At 45.0% G+C, this 26,612-nt stretch overlaps 1 protein-coding gene across 1 annotated transcript in view; it reads right to left on the minus strand.

Moving 5' to 3' along the window:
- LOC138293971 (uncharacterized) overlaps positions 1–9,217 on the minus strand; it is a 90,830-nt gene extending 81,613 nt beyond the window's left edge. The window contains exons 1-2 of the mRNA XM_069233231.1: positions 9,100–9,217; positions 4,378–4,532 (exon numbers count right to left, since the gene is read on the minus strand). Of these exons, the coding sequence (XP_069089332.1) occupies positions 4,378–4,499 (122 nt within the window). The 5' untranslated portion in view covers positions 4,500–4,532; positions 9,100–9,217. The remainder of the gene's footprint in view (positions 1–4,377; positions 4,533–9,099) is intronic.
- Between the last annotated feature and the right edge of the window lie 17,395 nt (positions 9,218–26,612).

A 26,612-nucleotide genomic window follows, 5' to 3' on the forward strand; every position in this document is an offset into this window, starting at 1 on the left:
GTTCCTGGTCACTCAGCTGGACTCCGCTGACCGCATGGGTGGTGTCCTGGCGACTATTTTCTGATCTACCCTGATCACGGCTATTCTGCTCTGGTAGACATTTGCATTTATAGAAAATCATTTTTCCATATTACTATATCTCTGGCTTGAGGGCCTTCTACTTTATAGGACACCCGCTAAGAATTTGGGACGGTGGTAGTAGGATTTATATCTCCACTGGCTCCTAAATATCCTAATTGTTTTGTGCTTGGCGACTGCAGTATTTTGATTTGAAGCTCCTGGAAGTTCTGCGCCACTACCCTGTTAGACAGTATCAGCTTGTAACTGAGTTAACCCCCTCGACTCTTCAGCATCAGTTTGATCTTCCTGTGTGCAATGTTGCGTACAGTCAGTTTGGTGCAGATACCAGTAAAGGGTCTGCCTGAAACTGGGGGTCAAAGAAAGGGGTTGTTGACGTTTTTGTGCTCTCTCTTGAAATTTACCAATTGCAGGGTTGATTTACAGGTTGTGAGGCACCATATGGGCCAGGGGAACTCACAGCAGAACAAGGTGGCACCAGTGGCCACTGGTCAGCAGAATGTTCAGATAGGATGGAGCTACAACTGGGATATTGCCAGAACCCTATGGTACAACCATGCTTCAAACAATAAGGATTGCACCTCGAACCTACAGAATCAGGCTCAACAAAGGAGTAACATGTAAAGACCAGCTGACTCCTGGTCCCTTTGGGTCTGATAAAAGAAGAGGCACCCTACAGGTACAGTTGAGTCGATCATGATGCAGACTTACTTTTCTCAATCCGTGATGGGTGTAGAGCAGCGTCTTAACTCATTTGCCTTTTAAACGTCTCTTTGGCAGCTGCGCTTGATCAACCTTGTGCCTCTTGGGCAGTCTCAGGCCATCTGGCTGTTCTCATGTAGGTCCTTCCAGTCAGTTGGCTTTTTGTTAATCTTTCCTGGATTAAGTTCCCTCCTCGCATGAATAGTCCACATTCATGTCAAGCAGGTCCACTTTACCTCTCTTGCCAGGTCACAGCAATCCAGGATGCCCCAGGTTTAGGGCCACTCAGCGGATGGGTAGCATTGCAGAAGAGACTATACTCTTGGTATAGGAGTCTTCTGTCCTGCACAAGTTTAAAGTTTTTTCAGTGATGTGTACTAGATACTGGAATTACCTTGTACAGAAGAGAGCCGCAGGCATTCTACCCACAGGGTACAGATACAAGCCTGTGCCCCTGACTAAAGTTACTTACCTATCAACGTCATGTATCATATCCCTTGTTAAAATGGTGTAAGTCATTCTCATGTAGAATGTGGATACACTTTGGGTGTCCCCTTGACAATAGTGCACGGTTCTGCTGCCAACAATACTTAAAACATAGGATGGACCGCCTGTGAATTAGCACTGTCAAGCACACTGTGGGAAACATAGAGCTACCCATAAAGTACACAAGAACACAAGGCCCATTGTGTGAGTTATGGCTGCTTCAACAGTTGCTGCACATTGTATACATTTTACTGACAGACGTTTCTTTATGACAGAAGCTATAGATGTCTTTGAAATGGCCAAGAGACTATTGACATAATCCAACCCAGAGTTAACTGTGGACCAGTAGAAGAAAAAAATGGGATATCACATCAATCCCCCTTCTATCGGGTAAAGGTTAAACTTCATGCCGCTGGCTATTCTGCTTCCTTAGTTCCTGTCTGAAAGGTGTTATTAAATATCACACCCACCTTGTTAAACAAAGAAGCTAGGCTCATTTTCAGAACAAACAAGATGGTTTAAGGGGGTTAAAAACACAGGCTTTCTGTGTGCCACCAATAAGGTGCAGCCAGTTCGATATCAACAGGATTTCAATTTACAGCAACTGACCACACTTCTTTACTGGTCAGCATTCCAATTGGGTGTCATTAGCATATGGATGATGGTGACTTACCAGAAATGGAGACACTGAATCATATCAAGGGATGGCCTGGTGCACATTTCGAACATGCAGGGAGAGGGGTGTGAAGCCTGTGGCTCCACACATGTGACAACAGGAGGAAGAGACTGAAATAGAGTAAACTTCATAAGTGCACTGACTCTTCAAGAAAGGATATGAAACAATTACTGCTAATTTCAGGGATCTGAATGATGCTATTCAAACGGTTAGAGGCCTGGAGTGATCCACTCTATTGAATACTGGGAAGAGGGCAAGCAATGTAAGCATTGATATAATCCCTTCATTTAGGCACTCATTATGACCCTGGCGGTCGGTGTTAAAGCGGCGTTAATACCGCCAACAGGCTGGTGGTAAAAAAAAAGGGATTATGACCACGGTGGTAACCGCCAACGCAGACAGCCACTTTAAGACACCGACCGCCAGCGTGGTAACGGCTGCTGGGCTGGAGACTTTGGTCTCCAGCGCGGCGGCCGTCACAATCCCACCCTCGGTATTACGACCCGGCCTACCGCCATGGTTTTCGTGCCAATCTTACTGCCACGAAAACCATGGTAGTAGGCACTATCAGTGCCAGGGAATCCGTTCCCTGGCATTGATAGGGGTCTCCCCCACCCCCTCCCAATCCCCAAACTCCTCCCCCAACCTCTCTCTCCCTCTCCTGCCACCCGCACATTTACACACCCACACGTGCACCCATATACACACATGCACACACGCATACCCACATCCACCAATGCATGCACACATACATACCCACACACCGCAACACACACCAACATACACGCATTCACAACACACAACATACACGGACACTCACATTCAGTCATTCATGAACTCATTCAACGCGACTCACACCCGCATGCATGCATACCAAATCATACACCCCCACACACACACACACAACACCCCCACACACGCACACAACGTCCCCCACCCCCTCTCCTGTTGGAGAACCCGACTTACCTGCATGCAGGGGGTCCTCGGGCTGGAGACTGGACGCGGGGCTGCTGTCAGCAGCAGCGTCCGCCAGCAAAACACAGCCAGGCCATATCATTGCTCATGATACGGTCGGCGGTGTTTTGCTGGCGTGGCAGTGCTGCTGACAGCAGCGCCACCTTACCGCCGTCCGCCGCCATGACCGTCGGCGGTATTCCTCCAGCCTTCTGTCGAGGGTCATAATGTGGGTGGGCGGCTGGTAGCCACGGCAACGGTATGTTGGCAGTCGTCGCCGTGGCGGTAGGCGGCAGTTACCACCAATGTCTTCATGAGGGCCTTAGTATCTTAAACATATTATAGCCAGTTGGCAGCTTCACCTGCGGGACAAGGCCTGTAACTGGATTAGTTGAGATCGAAGACCTGGAGAGGACTCATATGGGCTTACACCTGGGTGATTATCACATTCTCCAATCATTTTCTAGTCACTTGTAGACCTGCAATGGGTTTGACACTACTATGGCCCGTCGTCCTGCTCAGGGTTTATTACAGTGAGGTTGCCATCCCTTATTTCACTGTAACTAGTGACTTATCAATGACCGAGGTGGCAATGAGGGCAAAGTGGTTTGGGAAAGTTGATGAGGAGTCATGCTGGAACTGGATTACCACGGAAACCTTTAGGTCTGACCTTGTCGAATGTTTATAAGCATGATGTGGTTTTCTAGATGAGGTGACACTCCCTCCAAACTATAGGGGACAGAAGGGGCAGGAAAAAAAACCTCTTAAAACATACCATGTAAAATAAACCTTAAACCATAAACCTTAAAGCACACTTTGCATCTGTTCATGTCCTCCCTCCCATCCCTTTACATTCTAAATATTTTTTTTTTTCAGCTACTCTCCTTCCTCCTGTTTCTCTGCACATCACATCTTCCGCTCCTTCTACCTACATTCACGACCTTCTGCCTCACTCCTCCTGTAGATCAAATAACTTATGCCTGCCTCTTCTGATTCCTCTTGCCCTTTTGTATTCTAGACCTCTTGTTCCAGCTCACGTGCCTCAGAAGTGTGTGCAGCCATGCCATTGAAAAGGGGTCTTTCATAGGAGGACTTGTTTCAGTATTTAAAAAGTCCTATTGGGAAAGGGAAAACACAACACATCCAGCATCTGGCCAGCATCTTAGCTGCCTCACCATTAATGAGGAGTGCAGCTTTGTTTTAAAATCTATAAATGAACATGCTGCAGCATAAGCATGGGACCCTCAAAAATTATGATCTGGGCAATAATGAGCACTGTGCTTCCCTCTGTTCCACTTCTGACAGGCGTCTACCAACTACCTGCATCCCTCCTACATACAGAAGGCACCCTATGTGTGTTACAGCATAGAGCATCTGTACAGGACCATAAATGGGGTTGAGGTGTGTGCACACATGTGAGAGTATATGCACGTTTGTGAATGGGGGTGCATCTGTGTACAATAAATAAATATGCATCTTACTGGTTATAGTTCCTGTCAAAGATGCGTCCTGTGACTCGGCTTATGGTGACTGCATCAGGTAGGAACCGCGCTCCATCAATGTATAGGTCCAAGCCATCTGTGGATGTGAAGGGCTCCGCCATAGGGACTTCCCTGACATGGTGGATATACACAACCTGGGGGAAAACAGCAAACCTGGTGTCATTTGACAGTGGCCTCATCCGCTAGGTACAGGGTGATGTTATTTTACAAGAACATCATGTTCTAAATAATATCCTACTGAAATATTCTAGCCGGAATATTGGATACCACAATATTATATAGGTGAATAAATACAGTATAAAATCACTATACTTAACACCCCATATATAGGTACTTTGAAAATAGATATATGTGACTTCAAGGTACACACATGTGGAGTTAAAAATAGTAAAACTATACTTACTATTGTCGGGGTACACATATGTAGAGGTAAGAATAGTAAACCTATACTTACTATTTTGAAGGTACACACTTGTGGAGTTAAAAATAGTTAACCTGTACTGACTATTGTCATGGCACACACATGTGCATTTAAGAACATTAGACCTATATGTTTATATAAATATTTTCAAGGTACATATATGTGGAATTAAATATAATAAACATATACTTATATATATTGTCAAGGTACACATATGTGTAGTTAAGAATAGTAAACCTATACTTGCAGTTGTCAAGATATGCATATGTGGAGTTAAGAATAGTAAACCTATACTTACTGTTGCAAAGGCATCCATATGTGGAGTTAAGAACAGTAAACCTATACTTACTATTGCCTTGGTATGCATATTTAGAGTTAAGAATAGTAAAGCTATACTTAATGTTGCCAAGATACACATATGCAGAGTTTAGAATAGTAAATCTAGAATTATTACTGTCAAGGGACGCATATGTGGAGTTAGGAATAGTAAAGCCCTAGAAATTCACTGGAAAAAACAAAAGGTAAAATAGTGGTATAGTTAGGTAAAATATTCAGTAACAATGTAACGTTTATGACTCTAAAAAACACAGAAATTCATCAGTTATAGTTACAGTTAACTCAAGTAACTATAACTCGTGTCCTAAGATAACTATAACTGGCGCCCCCGCCATGCACAGTTTTCTCATCAATAATTTCATTGCAAACGTTGTAGTGGTATTATCAATAATGTCATAGAAGATGTCATGAGTGATGTAATATGTGGAGTAATTAGCAGTGCATGGCGAGGGCATGAATTATAGTTACTTTAGGACACGAGATATGGTAACTTGAGATAACTATAACTGGTGAATCTCTGTCGTTTTTAGGGTCTCATTTACGAGACCCTTGCACTGCTGTGACAATTTATTTTACTTTTTACGTTATGGCCGCACAGAACAGTCTCCCATCCCACGCCTTATTTACAAACTGCCACAGTGGGACCGTTGCACCAGTTTGTAAACCCTTGCACCACATTACACCTGCTCCAGGTATAATGTATGCAAGGGAGGGATTCCCCCGCAAGGAGGCCCTTAGAAATGGTGCAGTGAAATCTACAAGATTTCACTGTGTCATTTTAGTATCATTTTAACAGGGCAGGCATTAAAGTGATGCTGTGCTTTGTTCTATGGACCTCCCCACGCTTTGCTGGACTAGCGTCAACATTTTTGACGCTAGTCCAGAAAAGTGTCACAACTGCATCAGAATTTCTGATGCAGCTGTGCTAATGAGCACCATGGTGTGCTGTATTGTAAATACATCGCTACCATGAGGTTGTTAGGGTGGGGCGCAGGGTGGCGCAAGCAAACTGGCGCTATAAGACCATTGCACCAGTTTGTAAACCCTTGCACCACATTACACCTGCTCCAGGTATAATGTATGCAAGGGAGGCATTCCCCCACAAGGAGGCCCTTAGAAATGGTTCAGGGAAATCTACAAGATTTCACTGTGTCATTTTAGTATCATTTTAACAGGACAGACATTAAAATGATGCGGTGCTTTGTTCTATGGACCTCCCCACGCTTTGCTGGACTGGTGTCAATATTTTTTATGCTAGTCCAGCAATGCGCCACAACTGCATCAGAATTTCTGATGCAGCTGTGCTAACAAGTACCATGGTGTGCTGTATTGTAAATACATTGCTAACATGGGGTTGTTAGGGTGGGGCGCAGGGTGGCGCAATCATACTGGGGCATTGTAAGTGATGCGCCACTTTCTACTAAATGAGGCCCTTAGAGTTTAAAACGTTATGTCATTACTGAACTTTTCTCCTAACGTTATTTTAACTTTTTTCAGTGAATTTCTAGGATTTCTTTAACGTAAAGTAATATTTTATTACCATACATAAAGCCAACCTCCCGCTGCGCACAAACTTTGGCCATACGCTTTAGGGGGCTGGGCACAGAGCCTGCAGCCAGCCCTCTGCAAGCAGCCAATACCCCCGAAGGCAGTTAACCCAATAACTGCTTTGCAGGCACTTCAGCTGTGCACGGTGGGGGGGCCACAGGAAGGAGCTCACTCTCTGATTGGCTGTCTGCAACATGAAGAGAAATATTGTGGCCACCATTTCAGGGCATGAGGTCCACATCCTGAAATTTAAAATAAAAAAACGTAAGATATAAGGAGGTAGGGGTACCCTTGCTTCTCCAGGGAAGCCCAACCAGCTCAGAATCAAAGTTAATGATGGGGTACTACTGGTGCTGGAGATGGGCCAGCACTTAAAATATGTTCCCTAGAAACAACTCACTACATAGGTCTGTATCAAGGTACAGGTCAGTCACAGTCAGGCGAGAACCATCAGCTAGATCATCTAGTTAATCAGCTGCTACTGGGCAACCGGCTTTAGGATTAAAATCCACCTCTGATTCACAGACTGATGGCTCAAAAACCAGATGGACTCAAGGGATGGTTCAAACAGTTTTGTAATCAAGGTGAGTGGTCGTAACCAATAGCGCACCAAGATAAGATCAAGAGTGAGAGACAAAACCTGTTTCCAAACTCCTAACCGGACTTTTCTTGCCAAACAAATTGAAAGAAAAAAGAAAACAAATGAGCGTGATCACGCTATGTAAAACGCAGCGTGATCGCGCTGAAAATGAAAACAAAAAACCTGAGCGTGATCGCACTATGTAAAACTCAGCACGATTGCGCTGCGTGGAAAATAAAAAGATAAGTAGTGCAGAAACCAGGCTGAAAACATCGAGCCTCGTACGTTTTCAGTAGTTGGCCAGTGTGCTTGAGGAGGGCTAAACACGTGAAAACGCATGACGTATGCATGCCTTTCACTAATAAAAGCAAGCAGATTTTAAAAGGCAAGCCCACAAACCAATAAAAGTGGTGGGCGTGACATGGGCGTGGTTATAAGCCCAGAGAGAGATTACAACAGGGACGGAGCACTTGTGCTCTCGACCCTAAAAATGAAAGACAAGTACCAACATTAATGATGATGGTTGATTTATATTTCAACAGACAAAACCAAGGTAATGAACTGATCATCCCACGTAATCAGACCGCAGGTGCTCCAAGTGACGGCGTAGTGCAAGTGCAGTACCCTGAGGCATACACGTCCAGTGAGGTCTGCATCTGGACATCGGTGCTGGTGCTCACTTGGGAGCCACTCTGTGCGAGTCCCATAGGCTGCCTTCCCTTCAGGTCATCGTTAAAATATATACATAGAAGGGCTGTACCTCACGGTGCAAGGCAGCACTTTGGAGCATATTTACAAGAAAGTAGTGCATCATAGATGATGCGCCATTTTTCTTGCACCCCCCATACTGACACCTAACGACACCATGGTTGTGCCATATTTACAATACGGCGCACCATGGTGGTCGTTAGCACAATAGAGTCAACATTTTTTACGCTATTGTGGCACTTTGCTAAACTACGCTCATATTTATGCTTTTTTGCGCCGCATTTGCGTCATTTTGTGACGCAAAAGCGGTGCAAACTTACAAAACACAATTATATTTTGTACGTTTGCGCCGCTTTTGCGCCAAAAAATGACGCAAATGCAGTGCTAAAAAAGTATAAATATGGGCCCTAGTGTCAAAAATGTTGACATTAGTGCAGCAAAGCACAGAGAGGCCCATTGGACATAATGGGTGCTTCATTTTAATGAGTTCTGAGCAGGCGTTAAAAATGACACAAAAATGGCGCAGTGAAATCTTGTAAATTTTTTCGGGCCTCCTAGTGCCAGAACACCCCCGTGGCATACATTATACCTGGCGCAGGCATAGTGTGGCCCAAGGGGTTACAAAGTGACACAATTCAAGCATTGCACCATTTTGTAAATATGGCGCATCGGAAATGCCTACCTAACACCACATTAGCGTAAACAAAATGATGCTAATGTGGCACAAGGAGGAGCAAGAGAGTTGTAAATATGCCCCTTTTTCTGGCCACATTTACACATCCAGCTAAAAAAAAGTGCATATCAGTGCCAGGGTTGGGGGGGAGAGAAACCCTGTACTGTGCCAATACATGTTTTCTTTTTTTCCATTCATTATATTTTTTAAGCCATTTTTGCATGTTTAAACCATGACTCCTGGTGACAGCAGATGCAACCCCTTGCACCAATGGGAATATTATTCTCCTGTGATGCATTAAGAAGGGCTGTTATGAATCATTTGAATTATTCATTTTATTTTTGTGGCATATGCATGCAATAAAAAAATATACAAATAAGCATTGTATCAGCGTGCCCTATTGTCCTTGCCAATGCTTGTTTAGGGTGTACTCACATCTGGCCACTCTGGAGCATGCCTTGCATCGATGGGTGACTCAGGCGGGAAGGGGAGCTCCGGCTTCTCGCCGCTGAAGACACACAGCCGGACTGATGCACTGCCGTAGGGCTCAAACACGTCATGGCACCGCTCTGCAGGCTAGGAGACACATCCCTCGGTGAGGCATGAAGGACACAGCACGGATAGAACATGGAAACACTCTTCCAGCTTTCAGGCATGAGCATGGCCAGCAATGACAACTATTGCCTCAAAACAGTTCTCAACAATGACCTGATACATAATGAGGCCTTGAAGACTCCACCTCGAATGTGAGCCACAAATGCTTTCTGTTTTGCAAAAAAAAAAAAATCTCTGTGTATTTCATTATGTATACTTTAGTGATTTTCTGGAAAAATCGAATAGAGTTTATACTTACTTTAATTAAAACCACTGTTTTAAACCCCAGAGAAAGTAAATGATAGTGAAATTACCAGAACCTTTAATTAAGCTATTCTGTCAACTGTTACTATTCTAAGCAGAATGGTATCTTCCAGAAAAAGGAAGAACCATCTCCGAGCTGAGCTTTTTAGACCCACTTAATGGCTGGAAATGACCAGGAACCCAGGAGATACTAGTTCCAGGAGTGAATGGAGAGGCAGAAATGTTTTGTTACTTACCAGTAATCTTCATTACCCCGATTAAGGTCCTCCTCATCCCAGTCATTACTAAAGTGAGGCGGTCCCACCTCCCGACAGGCATCTAGAACGGTAGTCCCTTTCTTATTCCTACCTATAAAACCCCTCCCACCCTCCGCCATGCCAGTTACAAGAACAGACTCAAAATAGCAGGAGGGAGGGAGGGAACGTAACTGGGACGAGTAGGATCTTAGTTGGGGTAATGAAGATTACCTGTAAATAGCAAAATATTACCCCCTCATAGGACCTGTTCGTCCCAGTCATTACTATAGTGAGAATGTCAAAAGCCAAAACGCAATAAAAGCATGACACCAAAGATCTGTGCTAAACATAGAGGGCCAGATTTACAAGGTCCTAGGTCCTTTCAGGGACGTTCCCGTGGCGCTTTTCACTGAACCATATTTACAAAGAGCCGTTAAGACATTTTTTGTGGCTTAACTCCTCTTTGTACATATGGGTCCCTCCGATGCAGTTTTCTGCGTCAGAGGGGTGTGTAATGGATGTTGTTGTGGGCGTTTCACCGCAACACCCATTGCTTTTGGCACTGCCCTAAATTTACAAGAAGGAGTAAATCTGAGGCAGCACCAAAATCTAATGCCACCCCAGGTGTGGCGTTAGCATGGCACAACTAGGAGGAATTATTTTATTCTTCCTCGTTTTTTTGGTCTTTTTATGTGTCCTGCATTTTTCAGGACACATAGAAAAAGAAAAAGGCCTTGAATGACTGTGTATGTGCAGGAAGATGCCCCTTCTTGCACATAAACACTCATTCCAAAACAACGCTTTGGTGCTTCTACGTGTGCTGTATTTTGCAGCACACATAGAAGTGGCACATCGCCATTGTAGATTGTTTATGTGCAGGAAGGTACCCCTTCCTGCACATAAACAATCTATTCCCTCAATGTAGACACCTTTGCACTATGGTGTAAGGATGCCTGCGTTGGTGCAGGCAGCTCAATTCTTCGCCGGCGCAGGGGGAAACACAGGGATGCGCTGTATTCCTGTAAATACGGCACATCCTTGCATTTCAAAAGTGGCACAGCACGGCGCTGCCATTTTTTGCCCCAGAACCACTTTGTTGTAAATCTGGGCCGAAGTTTAATCACAACACCTTAAGACAAAGCACATTTCATAATCCTAACAGTCAAATTGTCCATGGAAGCATGCAACACATCAGGTGCAGAAACCGAACAGTGTTCAAACACCTTTCACGAGACAGGAAAATAAGCAGGGATGGTGGAGGGTGGGAGGGGTTTTTATAGGTAATAATAAAGGGACTAGCGTTATTGATGCCTGTCGGGAGGCGGGACTGCCTCACTATAGTAATGAATGGGACAAGGATGTCTTATGAAGGGGTAATGACGCTGACTTCCTGCTTTTCAAATGCTGCTTCTACCCCATTGCTACTGTCCAGTGCACTATGGAAGGTGGATGATAAGGCCCAGATTTCTGGCAATTTGGAACAGGGCATTCCAGCAAAGCACCTTGCTGTGCTGTCTGGCGTCAAAGTGAAAGGGCAGGAATGCGCTGTATCTATGCAATATGGCGAATTTCTATCCTTTCCCCTGCGCTGGCGCCATTTCAGCAGCCTAGTGCCAAAACAGGTATGCCTGCACCATGGTGCACGGGTGACTGCGTTGTAGATAGGATTGTTTTTGTGTAGGAAGGGTCACCTGGGAGGCTTTGTCCTCTTTCTATGTGTGCTGCAGATTCTATGCTAGACTCACACGAACACCTTTGCGCCATGTTGTAAAGGTGTGCATGTGATGTTCGACAGCCTGATTGTGCGTCAGTGCTAGGGAGAGGAGAGAAGAGTGCCATATCCCTTTATAAATGCACTCTCCTCCTCTCTTTGTCTCACGCAATAGTACAGGAACTATGGGTGATGCGCTGTATTGCATGAGACCTTTGTAAATCTGGGCCTTTGTTTTATATGTTGCCTAGGAACCTCCCTACCACAGTGTACAATTGTTTGTTTGCTTAATGAAGCCTCAGACCTTATAAGTCATTATTCAGTGTCAATAGTTGATGTATTTACTTCATTATAGCACAACGTTTGTTACATTCATCATGCACTTTAACAATATGCTTCCAGGCCACATAGTCATGTACACATTTCAACTGATGATGCTTAGGAAAAGGCATAATGACTTTAACATGGGTATTCATGTGAATTTTGGGGCATATTTAAGAGCCCCTGGCACCATTCCAATGCCACATTAGTGTAATTATTTTACATTAATGTGGCATTAGAAGGACAAAAACGCAACCCCATATTTACAAAGTGGTGCAATGCGTGCATTGCACTACTTTGTAACCCTTTGCACTACATTATGCCTGCGCCAGGGGCGGTCCCATTCTAAGATGTTTCTTTGCGTCATTTATTTTGGCACTTCTGCTCAGTGCAGGAGATAAAAGGAAGCACACCAATGATTACAATGGGCCTCAATGAGCGTATACCCCACAATACCACAATACCCTGCAAACCTCCAACTTTGCTTGAAATCACACATTTTCCCCACATTTTTATGATGGAACCTTCCGGAATCTGCAGGAATCCACAAAATTCCTACCACCCAGCATTGTTGCATCTATACCGATATAAATTCTGCCCCACTTGTCAGCCTAAAATTCTTTTTTTTCAAACTGCCCTTTTGAACCCGCTTTGGTTCCCCCTCCATTTCAACATGTTTTTGGCTCTTCCCTGTCACAGTCACTTGGCCCAACTACACAAGTGAGGTATCATTTTTATTGGGAGACTGAGGGGACTGAGGGGAACGTTGGGTGGCAGGAAATGTGTGCTGGTGCGGTGATCCCACAGAGAAATGTGAGAACATTTTATTTTTTTAGCTAAATTTGAGGTTTGCTGTGGATTCTGGGTAAGAAGAAAACACTAGGGGATCCATGCAAGTCACACCTCCCTGGACTCCCTCGGGTGTCTAGTTTTCAGAAATGTCTGGGTTTGGTAGGTTTCCCTATATAGCTGCTGAGCCGAGGACCAAAAACGCTGGTTGCTCCTCCCACAAAAACCGGTCGTTTTGTTTTTGATAATTTTGATGTGTCCACGTAGTGTTTTAGGGCATTTCCTGTCGCAGGCACTAGGCCTACCCACACAAGTGAGCTACCATTTTTATTGAGAGACCTAGTGGAATATTGGGTAGTAGGAAGTTTATGGCTCCCCTCAGATTCCAGAACTTTGCAGCACCGAAATGTGAGGAAAAAGTGTTTTTTTGTGCCACATGTTGAGGTTTGCAAAGGATTCTGGGTAATAGAACCTGGTGAGAATGCCACAAGTTACCCCATCCTGGGTTCCCCTGGGTGTCTAGTTTAAAAAAATGCACAGATTTGGTAGGTTTCCTAGGTGCCGGCTGAGCAAGAGACCAAAATCCACAGCAAGACACTTTCTAAAAAATAAGTCAGTTGTCAATGTTAAAATGTGATGTGTCTATATTGCGTTTTAGGGCGTTTCCTGTGGCGGGCACTAATCCTACCCACACAAGTGAGGTACCATTTTTATCGGGAGACTTGGGGGAATGTTGGGTGGAAGGAAATTTGGGGCTCCTCTCAAGTTCCAGAACTTTCTATCAACGAAATATGAGGGAAAAGTGTTTTGTTTTGCCAAATTTTGAGGTTTGCAAAGGATTTTGGGTAACACAACCTGGCGAGAGCCCCACAAGTCACCCCATTCTGAGTTTTCCTAGGTGTCTAGTTTTAAAAAATGTATAGGTTTGCTAGGTCTCCCTAGGTGCCGGCTGAGCTAGAGGCCAAAATCCACAGCTAGGCACTTTCCAAAAAACATGTCAGATTTCAATGTAAAAATGTGATGTGTCCATGTTGCATTTCCTGTCGCGGGCACTAGGCCTACCCACACAAGTGAGATATCATTTTTATTGGGAGACTTGGGGGAACACAGAATAGAAGAACAAGTGTTATTACCCCTTGTCTTTCTCTACATTTTTTCCTTCCAAATAAAAGACTTCTATTTGAGAAATAGCCTATAATTCACATGCTAGTATGGGGTCACCGGAATTCAGAGTTGTGCAAATAACCGCTGCTTCTCAACAGCTTATCTTGTGCCCATTTTGGAAATACAAAGGTTTCCTTGATACCTATTTTTCACTCTTTATATTTCACCAAATACATTGCTGTATACCAGGTATACAATGAAAACCCATTGCAGCTCATTTATTGGCTCTGGGTACCTCGGGTTCTTGATGAACCTACAAGCCCTATATATCCCCGCAACCAGAAGAGTCCAACAGACGTAACAGTATATTGCTTTAAAAAATCTGCCATAACTGGAAAAAGTTATAGAACAAAACGTGGACAGAAATGGCTCTTTTTTAGCTCAATTCAATATTTTTTTATTTTAGCTGTTACTTTCTGTAGGAAAACCTTGAAGGATCTACACAAATGACCCCTTGCTGAATTCAGAAGTTCGTCTACTTTATGGAAATGTTTAGCTGGCCGGGATCCAGCATTGGTTTCATAGCCATTTCTGTCACTAACTAGAAGGAGGCTGAAAGCACAAAAAATAGTAAAAATGGGGCATGTCCCAGTAAAATGCCAAAATTGTGTTGAAAAATGTAGTTTTCTGATTCAAGTCTGCCTGTTCCTGAAGGCTGGGAAGATGGTGATTTTAGCACTGCAAAACCTTTGTTGATACCATTTTCAGGGAAAAACCACATGCTTTCTTCTGCAGCCCTTTTTCCCATTTTTGTTTTAAAAACGAAGTTTTCGATGGATTTTGGCAAATTACTTGGTCTCCTCCAGGGGAAACCACAAACTCTGGGTACCTCTAGAATCCTTAGGATGTTGGAAAAAAAGGAAGCAAATTTGGCATGGGTAGCTTAAGTGGACAAAAAGTTATGAGAGACTAAGTACAAACTGCCCCAAATAGCCAAAAAAAGGCCTGGTGCCTAAGGGGGAAAATGCCTGGCAGCGAAGGGGTTAATACCCAATTTCAAGTTTAAAAATTAATGTAACAATATACCCAGTTAAAAGTGCAAATTAGTTAAAAGTGTAAGACCCTGTGAGTACACATCTTGTTAACAAGAATGCTGAGTCGTGGTACCCAAATCTAACAAAGATTTTGCCAGCTCAACTAATATTGGTGGTACCACTTCAAGTATATGTAACTGTCTAGGAAATCTGCAATGACGTCCTGTATGGTGTACAATCCAGTGAAAGAAAGCTATGACAATCTAGACATTCTTACCCACACTCATACTTGGTGATGTGAAAAATTATAACAATATTCTCTACACTACTTTTGGCTCTACGCAGAACTTTCAGCTCTGTGATGAGGATCTCTTTAAGGACAGCTACAGTGATGAGTAAAGTACATCCCCAGTGACCACAGTACAATGGAGTGTATTTCTGCCTGCTTTAAGAGTCTCTTCTTGTATCTTGTCTTTGAAGGTAACCTGTTTTTAGCATCCTTTATAGTCTTCTCTATAGTATCTGTAGATTCAGAGGAGTATCAGGCCACTGAGAGTTCTAGATTAGCCAGTGGAGCCCCTCAGCAATAGTCAATATAATAGTCAATATAATAACACGCTCAGGTGATGGAGAACTCTAGACCAGCCTGAGCAGGCTTTAAACAAAGCTGACCATGACAGAGAGATACAGAGGACCACAGAGTGAGGCCATAGAGAGATCAGACAGTAGTAGACCTCATCAGTAATAATGTCAAAAAAAGGAGCCCCATAGCAGAATCCAAACCATGGAGCAGTCCACATCACTCAGTACAGCTCATGAGCTGCAATGGTCACAGCACAGGGAGATTTGGAGGTGGAAGGAGGCTATGGAGAGCTCTAGATTAGCCAGTAAATCCACTCAGCAATGATGGCCAACACAATGTCGTTCCGGGCCAGGGGGGACTGTAGTTTTATCCGGACTGCTCACAAGCAATGATGTCCGATAATGGGAGTTTCAATGGAGACTTGCTGGGCCATGCACAGCTCTAGATTATCCAGAATGACTAAGGGAGATCCAGGTGAGCTACTGGGTCTTGGAGAGACTTCGATCAGCCAGTCCAACCTATCAGCATTAATGGCCCACACACGGAGATGTAAATGAGCCACTAGGCCACTGGGATAACTGGATCAGCCCGTACAACCTATTAGCAATGATGATCAACACTGGAGATCCAGAGGGGCAGGCTATGCTGATCTCTAGATCAAACAGTATTGCTCATGGGCAAAGCTTTTCAACAGGGAGATTCAGGAGGTGGCTCTGGTCCCTGGTAGGCTACTAGATCTGGCCTAAAACGTGCCCTCTGCCAGCCGCGATCAGTACTTACCAGCACAGAGAAATTGAGAGGAGGCGGCACAGGACCATGATAGAGGGTCAGGTTGTGAACCCCTGTGTTCCAATCCACTTGGCGATATCCTTTTTCCACAGCATCTAAAATTTAAGACAATTAACTAGTCAATTGGAATATAAAACAAACTCCAAAGGAAACATACATTTGAATCTTTAATAATCACTGAATCATTTGTGCTGGTATGGTATTTTGTTAGTGAGTTCTTCTGAGAAGAATCAAAGCATATTTTCAAAGTAAAACTGTGTAAATCTAGTTGTAGTAGGTCAAAAGACTCTGTACACCTGGAGAGCACTGACAGAACTTTCCAACATATAAAGTATCTGTTACAGGAAGCAACTGACTTGAGACACACAAGACCCAGTACATTGAACAGTCAATCAAAGCTACACTGGTTCTAATAAATCCTGCTATTGGTATAGAGGGGCGGAAGCCCCTCTCAAGCAACAAGCACAATCTATGTCAGTATGAAGCACAAAAGTCACTAAATTAAACTCTGCTTAACCAACTATGAGAGCACTGCTCAAGAAAAATCTCAAACCAATTTAGAAAAATAGAGTACATTTTAATAAATAAAATGACACCAAAAAAACTAAATCTAATCAGTAGAGTCATAGATATTTGTTTTAAAAGTTTTTATGTGAAAATAGGGCCAACAAGCACAAAGCGCAAATCACAGTTATCTGGTTGTGCAAGACTGAGGGCAATTCACAAGTTCAGGCCAACCACAATGTATCACAGGTCGGATACAGGAAGCAGGTAAGGCCCACTGAAGGGCATACGGCATGAAGTTCCATTTTTGTTGGAGGAGGCTGCGGATAGAAGGTCGAGCATCTCAGATGGTCCTAGCTTGAGCCCAAAGAGCCAGTCATCGCTGGAGCTTTGCTTTAGTTGTCACAGATAGTAGCAGTTGGTGTGAAATCTTGTAATTGTGGGTGGTCACTGTTGGCCCCAGGGGCACGTCCCACTGGCGGTCAATTATTGGCACGAAGAGGTCACTTTGCAGTCACAATGGGCCCAAAACTTGAAAATGTTCACCTTTGCTTGAGGAGGAGTCAATACAGTTGTCAACCAAGGGTCCAGAACTAGTGGGGGCACGCCTTGGGGATTAGGACTCACTCCAGTAGAGGTCAGCAGCTGGGTTAAGGCAGGCCCAGGCAGGTCAAGTTGCTGCCGGACACAAGGGGAGTTGCAAGGAAGCGTCTGGAACTTATTGTGTCCCTGTAGCTCACGTAGTAAGTCAGCCAACTGACCCAGCTGACCCTTGGAGTCAATCTGTCTAGCCTAAGATCGAGGAAATCAGATCTAATCTTCCTTCTTCAGACAGCAAGGCAGTCCTCCTTCGTCTAAATCTTCAGGTCCAGAAGCGTTCTGACGAGAAGTTCTAAACGCCCAATTTTCATACCTGGTGACAGCCTTTGTTTGGGTGGAATTTCCTGACCTACCTCCAAAACTGGTTTTGGACAGTTCTTCCCCACGGTTTGGCTCCAAACTGTCTGGGTTGACAAAGTCTAGGGCAGGCCTGATGTCAGGTTTGTTTGTGTGTACTGCAGGCAAAGCCCTTTGAAGTGTAATGAGGGGAGGGTACAGCTCCTCCCCAGCCATCCTATCAGGTAGACCCTCCCCTTCAAACCTAGGCTTACTTTGTCTCACTGTCTGGAAGCAATGCACAACCAACAACACAAAAGCCATTCACACTCGTGTGACCCAGGACACTGGCAGAGAGGCACGTTTGATTTGGGCAGAACAAATGCCAATTTTCTAATAGTGGCATTTTAAAAATTACAACTTTAAATCCAACTGCATCAATAAAGAGGATTTTAAACTGCAACTCATTTGAGTTTAAACATTATTTCATTAGTTGCTCCCAATCTGAAGTTAGCTCCTACTAAATGTAATAAGCTAACCCAGTGTTAGTATATGGGAGAGGTAGCCTTACAACAGTAAAAATTGGCTTCGGGAGTTTTTCACTGCCAGGACATGTAAAACTTAAACCCACATGCCCTACACTGCCCGTGTCAAAACTAGAGCCTTCTTTAGGGTGGCTTACAAGTTTTAAAATGGAAGGTTTAGGCGTGACAAATGATTTATTTATCTAGGTCAGAATAGCTATTTAAAACTGCACCAGTCAGCAGTGGTAGGCCTGAGACATGTTTTAAAAAGGCTACTTTAGTGGTTGACACAATTGGCCAAATCTACAAGAAAGTGGCGCATCAGTCCTGATGCAACACTTTTCTTGTGCTGCCCCTGCCCCACCTAACAACACCATGGTTGTGCAGTATTTACAATACTGCGCACCATGGCGCTCGTACACACAATAGCATCATAATCTATGACGCTATTGTGGCGCTTTGCTGGATTACGCCATAAATTACGGCGCTAGAACAGCAAAGCACTAGGGAGGCCCATAGGTGACTATGGGCCCGTCACTTTAAAGCCTGTCCCGAGCAGGTGTTAAAAATGATGGAAAAAATGTTTCAGTGACATCTTGTAGATTTCACTGCACCATTTTTGTGGGCTCCCTGCGTGCGAACGCCCCCCTTGCATACATTATGCCTGGTGCAGGCATAATGTGGTGCAAGGAGTTACAAAGTGGCGCAATGCTAGGATTCTGCCACTTTGTAGATTTGGGGTGGGGTAATGCCCTCCTTAACGCTACATTTGTGTAAAGAAATGATGCTAGTGTGGTGCAAGGAGGCGCAAGAGCCTTGTAAATCTGGCCCAATTAGTGTTACAGCCCACTAGTGACATTTATTTTACAGGGCGTGGGTAGATGTAGTTCAAAATACTAGGAGCTTACACGTAAATTAAATGTACCAATCGGGGTTAGGCCAAATTTACCATGTTTAAAGCAGAGAGAACAATCACTTCACCATTTGTTAGAAAGGAAAAAGTGTCCTAAAAGTCAACAACAATCGGGGAAGAACCTGCAAAAAGGGCCAGGTCAGAACTGGACAGCACACATGATGACATTCTCCTCTTAGAAACAATGACATTTGGAGCCTGTTTGTTGCAATCTGGTGCCCTCCTGTAGTCATATGTTATGGTGCAGGAAGGCAGTTACCTCCAGTGGCCTTAATGTAGCATGAGGCCCAGAGCAGCTGAGAGCGAAAAAGATTGCAAGCCACACTCTACACATACACATGAGACTAGGTGGTGGGAAAAAAAATATAGCAGTGACAAGTAATGGCTATTAAGTAAATAAATCACTTAACATCCGTTGCTTGACATTAATACATTTTTGTTTCTTCTGTTGTATAATGAAGCATCTGAAAATGACCTAAAAGGCTTTGGAAACTGTGAGTCATTGCAAAACCATATGTATCAGGAAAAGTCAGGTTGTGGTACAGCTGCAAACTAATTGAAAACAGATGTGCAGGTCAACATCTTATATCATATACTACTCACAGGATATCGTCTAAGTGCTACAAAAGGTGATACCATTTTTTAACTCAAAGGCATTAAGGCATATTTATTAATATTACTAGCTCTGCAACAACAATAAGGTGATGGAGGGAATGCTTGAATTAATCTCAGTCCTAGCTGATTACCTGGGCCTCATGCCACTCCATTCTTTTTTTGCACTAACCATGCCACCTCAATTTGGACCCAACCATACGCAAATCAGTCTTGACCCTGCCCCTACAGGAACAGTCCACCCTGAACGGCCAGACCAGGCCCTCCCTGAACTGGAACACAAGCAGCCTAGGCCGGGTTCACCCTGCTTGGGAACATTATAAGCTGATGTAGCTTAGTTACAGTGGCACTGTGAGCATGAGACACACATCTGGACATACTGGTCACACTTAGGGTGTCAACTGCAACAACAAGGTGATGGATGGAATGCATTAATTTATGTCTGCCACTAGCAATTGCTAGGGACCGCATCCCAGTCCAGCTTCTTTTGCTCACCATGCCACCTCAGTTCGGACACGGCCATATGCAACTCAGCCTTGACCCTGCTTCATTATGGAGAGGTTGTCAGTGAGGTACTTGGCTAGGCATTTATCATCTTTTCATCTTTTTTGCCAGGTAGGGTAACACGCAGAGAGGCTGGTAGTTGGCTTGCTTTTTCTGGTCTGCTGTGAGTTTCTTGCTGAAAGGGAGTACTATGGCATACTTCCAGATGTCTGAGTAGGTGGCTGACATGATTGTGCCATTCAGGATCAGTGTGAGGGCTTCACTAATGTGGTCCAGTCCTTTGAAGAAGACATGGTGAGGGTAGAAGTCCGAGGGTTCTCCATGGTGTATGGATTGCATGGTTGTTGCAGTTCCTTGAGTAGCAATAGAAAACTAGGCTGTAATGGGGGTCCTCTGGCTGTTGGTAGCGATGAGCATGAGGGCTGTGAGGGTGGAAGGGTCCACATGAGGTCTGAAGTTTTTGTAGAGGCTGGTGATCTTATTGCTGATGAACAGGGGCAGCTGGGTGCAGAGGTCCTGAGAGAGGTTTACACTTCTGGAGCTTGCTGCTGGAGAGGTGAAGTCTTTCACTCTGGCAAAGATTTCCTTGGCACTGTTGATGCTACTTTTGATGCAGTTGGTATGCGTGGAGTGTAGCCAGTAGATGTGCGCGGTCAGTGGTACAGGGGTTGAAGCATGAGATGGATTTAGCAAGGTTGATGTGTTTACTTAGCCAGAGTACCACGCCAAGGATATCATCTGACATGCACACGCCAACAGAGCTGTTTTACAGTAATGCCACGGGTGCACTACAGTGGAAAGGTGAGCCGGGGTGCCTTATGTCAGACTTGTACTCAAGGTAAACATTCAGGGCAAATTTCCACTAAAAGACAACTGCCAAAGCCTAAGATGTGTATCTGGGATAATTAGACATCTTGATCCAGAATTATATTGAAGTCATGTAACACACAGAAGCAAGGAAAGTCGCTGAGCTGCATTGCATAAAATGAAAAGAGCAGAACTATGCCATATCTACTAAAATAACTACGGCCAGTGCTGATGATTGGAGGGCCTTCTGCAAGACCCCATCTACTGATAGTGCCAGATCCTACTCTGGAGGTTTTTTTTATTCTTTATGCAGTTGCTCTTTTCCCTGCAGTTTCTGAGAGGGATGTTGGGGCTCACAGGTGGTCAACAGGCACCAAAAGGTCCACAGAATCACTGTGTGTATACAGCCACCCCCTGCAGAGATCGGCCACCCACTCCCTAGTCTCCAACCCCTCATCTCTAAGAGCCACCGGTTTACTTGTAATATAACCTACATTTGCCACATTTTACCAGAACACATCATTTATTACCCACAGGGCAGACCCTGTTCTCAAGAGCTGTGTCTAGATAGTCGGCTCAATGCATAAATGCTTTGCATTTAAATTGATAGCATGAAAATGTATTTTGTGGACATTCTGACAGCATGTCACGGAAACGGACACAGTGGACGTGTTGGACACCCACAGGACATAGATCTCAAAGAAGGACTTAAGTGAATACACTGCAATGAATTCACTGCAACAATAACTCTGCTTGCAAACTCCCAAATCTCACGCATCAATACACTGCCGTCCACACTGCCCACCACTCTCAGCACAATACTAGCCCAATAAACAGCATTACTGCCTTGCATCCTGTGTTCCTTGTTATCGTTGCTACCTTGTGCACAGGCCCAGTCTTCTTGATCTGCGAATGGTTGTGGAATGCATTTTTCACTGCAAACTTTCACAACTGACATGTTTCGTCCCTGCAAATTAGCTGATGATCTTTTTTAAGGTTATATAGGAAATACATTTAATGTCCACAGAGTCAAGATACAATATGGATAAATGGCTGACAGTTTTAGTATTCATGTTTTCAAATGTGACACAAACTAATTGTCAATGTAACACAAAGCTGGACAAAAGTGTCTCAGAGCCCAAATATACCAATTGTGATTTATATAAATGGAGTAGTAGAATTAAAAAGGTTAGAGGAACTATTTGTTATTCTAACTGAAAAGTAAGATCTAATCGAATGAAAGGTCAATCAAGAAGGCAATAAAAGTAATTGAAAAAACATGTGGGGAGAACCATCCATTACCTCCTTTAAATGAAACTTACTGAAAGAAGAGGACAGCCCCCCAAGATAATCCACCCCGCTAAATAGGATAAAGGAGTGATGCTGTGCCTGGGAAGTGTGGCGGGTTCATCTCATTCCCAGATTGGGACCAATGGCTGCCCTGAAAATCTTTATGCAGCCGGCGGAGCCATGGGCACTCTGCTGCCTCTGGTGCGCCTTCAGACTGTGTGGCAGTCTTTACAGAAGCATCTTTTCCCCTATTAATGCATGATCCCCTGTGGTGAACACACTGTGACAATTCTAGGCAACAAGTGCACGCCTGGTGAATAAGCTAGAAGTGTGTACTCACCGGGCACTCACTCATAGCACTGAAATTTAATAAGGATGAGTAACTGCTACCTGTACCTAATAAGATTTACATTCACTTTGTACATGGCCATGAGCAGTGTAAGAGGTATACTGTTACATCAGCACTGGCCAAACAGGAAAACAAGTTAGAGGCGATGGTATGGAGACACATATATACTATGGGTGAACATGCAACTCGTACTATGATGCATCCTTCAACCAGAAGCACATCATACCTGGTGGTGATGGTATGGGCTTCGTCAGCCGGAGGACGGCGAAGGCCACTGCCCACTCCTCATTGGCCAACTGAGGCTCTGTACTCTGCCTCGCCTCCCATGGTGTGGTGGCTGCACTTCCACTGGGCCAAAGGTAAAAGCGGACAACCAGGATCATGTCCTCAAGGGGTGAAACGTCGTAGAAGGTCATCTGCGTGGAAGAAAGCAAAGCATCAGAAATGTTGTCATGCAATCCAAAGCTTGCACACCATGAAACCAGTCAAATCAAGGAGTAGGAAGTGTCTGGTGACATCTTATCTACTGCTTGAATACTCTCAAGCCATATTGCTTCATCACGTCAGCATATAGCTTCATCTTTTGCTTGGCTTTTTGACAGTTTCTGTGCACTTCATCCTGAATTATTTTATAAGTGTTCAGCATGGTAACCATGAGCAAATTTCTCACCTGAGAATAAGTGTTGCTGGGCATTGGCCTATGGTGCTGTGTGAGGAGTATGCTCTGAGGATTGTATTGAGTGTCTGTTGAATGGAAGCATGATTAAATCCAGCTTGCTTGTGTGTCCTTTTTGTGGCTGACATGAAACATGTATACTTTCCATTTGCTTATGAATATAGTGGTGTGATTTTCCAGTGTTTGAAGTTTTTTTGTTTACACTTTATTTTTGATTTTTAAACAACAACTTGCAGCCGTCAATGAGATGTCATACAGAGTACAGTTGATGTTCTGAGGTTTAGTGTCCATCAGCTGTATATTCATACATATTTAAATTTCTCAAGAACATCCTTTGTAGAGCAGCACATAATATGTTCCGACTGTAGCCCTCCCCACCCCTTTTAATTCCCTCTGTGAACCCCCGCAGGGCAGTGTTTGAAGTTTAGATGAGTTGCGAGTGTGGCAAGGTCTTGGCCATCAGACGTCAAACCATTATGTGTATTTACCACCTTAAGGAGCCCCAACTTGTGAATATTTAATTCATGGCTGAGATGACTGCCTTTGTGCTGGTTGAGGTGAGTTGCATGGTCAATGGGAATCAAGAGTATTAGGACCACATTTACAAGGCCTGTTGTGCAGTACCTTGCTGATCCACCCTGTGCCACCAGGAAAGGGCAGAAATATGTCATATCTACAAGATACACCACATTTCTGTCCCTTTCCCCTGCACTGGTGCACAAATTGCTGCCATGCTACAACACAGGCACTCTTGCACCATGGCGCAAGAGTGCCTGTGTTGTGGGGATGATTGTTTTTGTGCAGGAAGGGACACCTTCCTACACAAAAAACAATCACAAGAGGTTTTTCCTCTTTCTATGTGTGCTGCAGAATGTGGCACACAGAGAAAGAGGAAAACAACAGGGAGAAATGAAGATATTCTCTGTGCTGCTTCACTCTTACATCACCCCTGAGGTGGTTTAGAAATCTGAAGCATTCCCAGACTTGTAAACCTGGCAATCCATCAGATTGCTTCAGGTTCCATGGGTGTTGCATGGGAGTGCACCCATGGAATGCACCTTTCACGCAGTGTTATGATTGAAAGAGGTCCATATTTACAAGGCCATGAAAAGCCACTCAAGGTGGCTTTCCGTGAACTTATAAATAAGGGCTGGAAAACTGCGCCACCGGAGCATCAAAAAACGTATTCTCCGGTTGCGAAGTGTACCACTAGAGTCTCGTAAATGAGGCCCTTTGTCTATTATAAGGAGTATTTGCCAGACTACAGCAGTTCAAAAAAATCAGCAGCAACGTTACTGTAAGCAACGTCTGGGACAGGGGACATGTTTTGTTGGGGTGAGTAGACAATCTTCCTGATGAAATGACACTGGTGACATATTCACAAAGTTGTTTCCAGTGGTTGGGTTAAGCTGGGGCACCATACATGCTCTCTAAGCACTTGTTTTGTGTGTACTAATATTCTGTAATCTAGGGGGGCGTGGCCAACAGCCGGACAACATGGCTGCTTCTTAGAGCGGCTCGGATCCCCCATGTAAAATCTAGCCTCATAACATCTGTAAAATAATCCGCTCACGGGCAAAAGGGCTCCACATTGGGTCCGAATAGCCCTGGGGACCTGCTGAGCCGTTCAGGTGCAATTTTGGGTCGGTACCGCAGGTGGGACGCTCAAGAGAGGAGCGGCTGCTGCAGATCGCGGGCGCTGCCGAGGGCAGTCGACTGCGGGCTGGAAAGAACCAAAGGACGTGGAGGTCTGGGCGTCCCCCTGGCATCGGAGTGTGTGGATGACCCGTGAGGTGGAAACAGGCTAGAGGTGGGGCTGAGGAGCGACAGACTCGGGGGCTGGGGCACCACCCATCGCACCTAGAGGCCTGATTGAAGTGCAGCCGACGAGTCGTGCTTGCCCTGTGAGGCCGGTGGCCTCGAAATAAATCCTGGGGCATCGGAGTGGGCCGCCCACAATCATTGGAGCCAACCGTCCACCAGAGAAGTACACAGCGAGGCACTCCTTTGGAGGGTGAGACAGGTGGCGTAGCAGAGAAACCGATAGGCTAATGGGGATACTTGGTTCACCCCCGGGTGGGCAGCGGGGAGTACTGTGGCACTGCCTGCCCCCCAATAGTTCCACTACTGCTGGAGGAAGAGACCTGCGGTGCCCAGTGGCTTGTGACTTGATCATGATTGGAGGCAGGGGAGGACGTGCGGTCCACCAGCCCAAACTGGACAAGTATGCACTCCCGAAAGAGATACCCTAGGTGGGGGTGCCACTGGACTCCGCTGCCACTGCTTCGGATCATCCTCCACCTGAAGCAGGGTCCCTCAAGCTACAAGACATTATGGTGGCCATACAGGGGGTTCGCACCTCCCTGGAAACACGGACCGACTCAGTGTCAACAGAAGTATCCCTGCTATGGACAGACCTACGAAATATAGCAAAGTGAGTGAAAGACGTGGAGGACTCTGCCGCTGCTCTCCAGGGCAACACAAAGACGTTGCAGGCACTGGTGGGACCGGATCTTCAACTTCCAGGACCGAGACATGATTCCGCAGACAGCTCGCAGTGCCCCTCCTGTGCAGTGTGAAAACGCAACTTCACAATGCATGTACAGAAACTTCGCCACAACTTTGTGAAGGTAAAGAAGTTGTTGCAGGATCGAGATATAAAATACTCTTTGAAGTTTTCTGCCAAGCAACGAGTGGTGGCCGAGGGTAAAACATGGTATTTTGAGAAACCACAAGACATATTTGACTGGCTGGAGGGATGGCGCACGGTAGGAAAGCCGCAATGGAAGGCACACCCGGGAAGAAGACGAAAAGGAACGGACAGACCAGACCTTCGGCCAACACAGGAATATTCCAGAGAACTCAGCAACTCACCGGAGCAGATCTAGACCTCACAAGTCTTATCGGAAAAGGAAGGTTCGACGACCCTAACTGTTGACTGAGGGGCCTCCCGGGGGGACTGCCCATATGGGAAGGCTCAGCGCCCCTTGAACTTAGTAGCCTCACAACACTCTGTTCATCAAGACAATACTGGGCAGCGCCCGGACTGGACAATTCTGCTATTGTACATGGAGCGGCAATGGCAGAACCACTACTTCCCTTATGAGAGGTATACGATGGGGACTTCTGAATGTTGGTAACTGCCACTTATAGTTGAAAATGTTGGATTGGGGCGGCAGGCACTCTGCAGCTTTGGGGGGGTGGGTAGTTTTAGATCCACCTTGCAGGAAGGCAGGGAGGGGGGTTGGGTTAGAACGTTGTTTTGTTTTGTTCGGAGAAAGATTATCGAAATATTTAGCAAGCAGCACCATTGACTGACATGTTACATAATTCCTCCTAAGGGTTGGCATATTACGATAGGGTACCCGTTCCATCCCAAGTTTGGCCGCCTCGAGCAGCAGACCCCTCCGTCTTTACTCATGACATCACCCACACCTGATATTAAGTTGATCTCCTGGAATGTAGACG

This window comes from Pleurodeles waltl, chromosome 4_2 (assembly GCF_031143425.1).
Source record: "Pleurodeles waltl isolate 20211129_DDA chromosome 4_2, aPleWal1.hap1.20221129, whole genome shotgun sequence".
In the NCBI taxonomy this organism is placed as follows: domain Eukaryota; kingdom Metazoa; phylum Chordata; class Amphibia; order Caudata; family Salamandridae; genus Pleurodeles; species Pleurodeles waltl.